The sequence below is a fragment of the Egretta garzetta genome, unplaced genomic scaffold, assembly GCF_000687185.1.
Source record: "Egretta garzetta isolate BGI_Z169 unplaced genomic scaffold, ASM68718v1 scaffold218, whole genome shotgun sequence".
Classification (NCBI taxonomy): domain Eukaryota; kingdom Metazoa; phylum Chordata; class Aves; order Pelecaniformes; family Ardeidae; genus Egretta; species Egretta garzetta.
This window is the reverse complement of record NW_009260618.1, coordinates 29,973-33,824: the sequence shown is the minus strand read 5'-3', so window position 1 is coordinate 33,824 and position 3,852 is coordinate 29,973. Positions and strand designations below refer to the sequence as shown.

The 3,852-nt window shown below is 61.6% G+C and overlaps 1 protein-coding gene across 1 annotated transcript in view; it reads left to right on the top strand.

Annotated features, from left to right (window-relative positions):
- Positions 1 to 3,852, top strand: part of ADCY3 (adenylate cyclase 3) — a 21,877-nt gene that overhangs the window by 15,674 nt on the left and 2,351 nt on the right. The window contains exons 8-19 of the mRNA XM_035900724.1: positions 6 to 67; positions 155 to 316; positions 396 to 483; positions 579 to 695; positions 954 to 1,213; positions 1,298 to 1,379; positions 1,819 to 1,977; positions 2,241 to 2,387; positions 2,518 to 2,631; positions 2,702 to 2,828; positions 3,324 to 3,448; positions 3,731 to 3,849. Coding sequence (XP_035756617.1) covers positions 6 to 67; positions 155 to 316; positions 396 to 483; positions 579 to 695; positions 954 to 1,213; positions 1,298 to 1,379; positions 1,819 to 1,977; positions 2,241 to 2,387; positions 2,518 to 2,631; positions 2,702 to 2,828; positions 3,324 to 3,448; positions 3,731 to 3,849 — 1,562 coding nt within the window. The remainder of the gene's footprint in view (positions 1 to 5; positions 68 to 154; positions 317 to 395; positions 484 to 578; positions 696 to 953; positions 1,214 to 1,297; positions 1,380 to 1,818; positions 1,978 to 2,240; positions 2,388 to 2,517; positions 2,632 to 2,701; positions 2,829 to 3,323; positions 3,449 to 3,730; positions 3,850 to 3,852) is intronic.

The window sequence follows — 3,852 nt, the reverse complement described above, 5'->3', positions numbered from 1 at the left end:
CCCAGAACGAGCAGGAGCTCAACAAGCTGCTCAATGAAGCCTTGCTGGAGCGCGAGTCCGTCCAGGCGTGAGTCTCCCTGGCCGGCGGCGCGTCTCAGCTCAGCTCGGCAGGTCCCTGGTGCCGCTGAGTGGTGACGGGTGGTCTTGCCGGCAGGCTGAAGGGGAAGAGCACCTTCCGTCTCTCCATGCGCTTCATCGACCCTGAGATGGAGACACGCTACTCGGTGGAGAAGGAGAAGCAGAGTGGGGCCGCCTTCAGCTGCTCCTGCGTCGTCCTCTTCTTCACCGCTTTGGTGGAGGTCTTCATTGACCCCTGGTACAGTGAGAAGGTGGGGACGGGCAGCCCTGAGATGTGCTCAGTCCCACTGGGCTTCAAACTCATCCCCTTTTGGCAGGTTGGTGGCCAACTACGTGACCTTCGTGGTGGGGGAGATCCTGCTGCTCATCCTCACCCTCTGCTCGTTGGCTGCCATCTTCCCCCGGGTGAGACAGGACAGGCTCATGGTGATGGGACACCATGATGTCCCACCACTGTGTCCTCCTTGGGTGAACCCCTCCCCACTTTTCTCTCCCTGCAGGTCTTCCCCAAAAAGCTCGTGGCCTTCTCCACCTGGATTGACAGGACCCGCTGGGCACGCAACACCTGGGCCATGGCTGCCATCGTCATTGTCACCATGGCTGACATCATGGACATGGTGAGCCACCAGCCCGGGTGCCAGCAGGGCTGAGCCTGCTCCAGCCTCCATCCAGGCAGCCCATAATTGTGCACGGCCCCGTGCACGGCCGATCGTTAAAGCAATTAGCAAGGCTGCATAGCGGATGGGGGGGATTTTAGGTCAGGTACCCTCCTCCTGCTGTGTAAAGCACCCTGTCCTGTTGGGTGGCCATGCAGCCCATGGAGAGGTGCACCCCATCCCCATGTCCCCCTCCTCACCCTGCCCTCATGCCCCTAGCTCAGCTGCCGGCAGGACCATGGCAGGACGGGCAATGGGACGGCAGGGCCACCATGGCCAGGCGGCTGCGGGGAGCAGCCCAAGTACTACAGCTACATCGCCTTGCTGGCCTTGGTGGCCACCATCATGCTGGTGCAGGTCAGCCACATGGTCAAGCTGACCCTCATGGTGCTGATCACCGGGGCCACCGGCGCCGTCAACATCTACGCCTGGGAGCACATCTTTGACCAGTACGCCCGCCGCCGTGGCCAGCAAAGCATGTAAGGGATGGCAGGGGGTGGACATGGGTTGGGGGGTATGGCCGTGCCCACTGCCCACCCATGCCTCGCTGCCTCTGTTGGCAGGTCCTCGCTGGTCCCCTCCAAGTACTCCATGACAGCGATGATCTTCATCGTGATGCTCAGCTTCTACTACTTCTCTCGCCACGTGAGTGACTCACGCCCCCACCTGGGAAGCTCTCCTCCCCTCTACGTCTTCACCCTCAGCCCTCCCCTTATTTTTTACAAGCTCCAAGGCAGCAGGATTTGTCCCCAGCTGTGGACAGCATCATTGGCTCTTCTCCAGGGAAGGCCACCCAAGGAAGCCCTGCGTCAGTGCAGAGAGCACCTCCAGCTCACCCCCATGCTTAGGGGTGGGCAGTATGATGTGGTGGCCCTAAGGCCCATGCCTGCCCCATGAGGGTCCCATGTGCACCTCGGAGCAGGTCTCATGTCCCCAGTTAGGGCTTCACCTTGTCCCAGAGCCTCTCTCCAGGCTGTCCCCAACCCCAGACTGGCCCCACAGCAGCCAGGATACTCCCAGCACTGGAGAGGATGCCACTGGTGGGTGGGAACTGGGGGGTACAGCCATCTCCTCCCACCCACAGGTGGAGAAGCTGGCCAGGACCCTCTTCCTCTGGAAGATCGATGTCCATGACCAAAAGGAGCGGGTCTATGAGATGCGGCGCTGGAACGAGGCCCTTGTCACCAACATGCTGCCCGAGCACGTGGCCCGGCACTTCCTGGGCTCCAAGAAGCGGGATGAGGTGAGGGGCACATGGGAGAGAGGGATTTGCCCCCATTTTTTTGTGTGTGTGGGGCATCTGGATCTGGAACCTTTGAAGGTTCTGGCTGGGCATCTTTGGCTGGATGAAGATGATGTCTTGGCTGTGCAAGGTGAGGTTGCAGAGCACCCTCATTTATTCCACATGTGCCAAGGGAAGATGGCTTCACAGGAGGGTTTGGGTTTGCCAGAGGTGCTGGTGTGGGCACGTCCCTGGCTCACAGCCACCCCCCATCCTGTCCCCAGGAGCTGTACAGCCAGTCCTATGACGAGATCGGCGTCATGTTTGCCTCCCTCCCCAACTTTGCCGACTTCTACACAGAGGAGAGCATCAACAACGGGGGCATCGAGTGCCTGCGGTTCCTCAATGAGATCATCTCTGACTTTGATGCGGTGAGTTGGGATGGAGCCGGCCACAGGGATGGCATGGGGTTTGGCCAGACCTTCCCTCCCTGCCCCATCTGGGGGCAGAAGGACCTGCCGTGGCCCTGGGGTGCCTGAGGGTCTTGTCTCCACGGCTCAGCTCCTGGACGAACCCCAATTCCGGTGCATCACCAAAATCAAAACCATCGGCAGCACCTACATGGCTGCTTCTGGAGTGACCCCCGATGCCAATGCCAACGGCTACAGCGCCAAGGTGAGGAGTCCCTGTGGTGGGGGGACAGCGGGCGAGGGGTGGAGAGGCCTGACCCGCGCTGCCCTTGCAGAAGGAGACCCTCTCAGATAAGGAGCGCTGGCAGCACTTGGCCGACCTGGCTGACTTTGCCTTAGCCATGAAGGTGACGCTGATGAACATCAACTACCAGTCCTTCAACAACTTCATGCTCCGCATAGGTGAGTCACAGAATCACGGAATGGTTTGGGTTGGCAAAGCCCTTTAAGCTCCCCCAGCCCAAGCGTTCCCCTACCCCTGCCATCCCACCCCCAAACCCTGGCCCTCAGCACCGCCTCTGCCCGGCTGTTAAATCCCCCCAGGGCTGGGGACTCGACCCCTTCCCTGGGCAGCCCCTTCCAGTGCCTGACAGCCCCAAGGGGAAGGAATTGTTCCCCATGGCCAACCTCACCCTGCCCTGGCACAACTTGAGGCCATTCCCTCTTGCTCATGAGCATGGGGCAGGGTCTGCCTCAGCATCCCCTGTCCCTCCTTCCCTGCGAGTGGTGGGTCACTGGGCAGAAGCTGTAGTTCAGCAGCTGAAGGCAGCAGGGCTGGGGGGGGGACACACACCTCATTGCCCCAACTCATCCCCTGGGACAGACTCTCCTGCAGACCAGGACATCCCGTCCATGTCACCAGGCATAGAGGTGACATCTACTCCCCGTCTCGCACAGGCATGAACAAGGGGGCCGTGCTGGCGGGCGTCATCGGTGCCCGCAAGCCGCACTACGACATCTGGGGCAACACGGTGAACGTGGCCAGCAGGATGGAATCCACCGGCGTGATGGGGAACATACAGGTGGGGTGATGAGGGGGGGCACAAATCAGCAACCTATGGTGGGGCTGCAGCCCTTGGAAGACCCCAGGCTTTGGGTGGGAGGGGGAAAGCGCTGGCAGGAGCACATGGGAGGGTTGGGGCTGGCTGAGGGGCTCCCCCAAGTAGGGGGGCCAGGGCAGGGTGAGGCACCCCAAGACAATGGGGCAGGTGGGTAGACCTGTTGCCCGAGTGGCATGGGGGGGTCCCTGCACCCCGTACCAAGGACCCCTCCGGGCCTGCCACCACGTCTGCTTGTCCCCGCAGGTGGTGGAGGAGACCCACCTCATCCTGAAGGAGTACGGCTTCCGCTTCGTGCGCCGGGGAGCCATCTACGTCAAGGGCAAAGGGGAGCTGCTCACCTTCTTCCTCAAGGGCCGGGAGAAGCA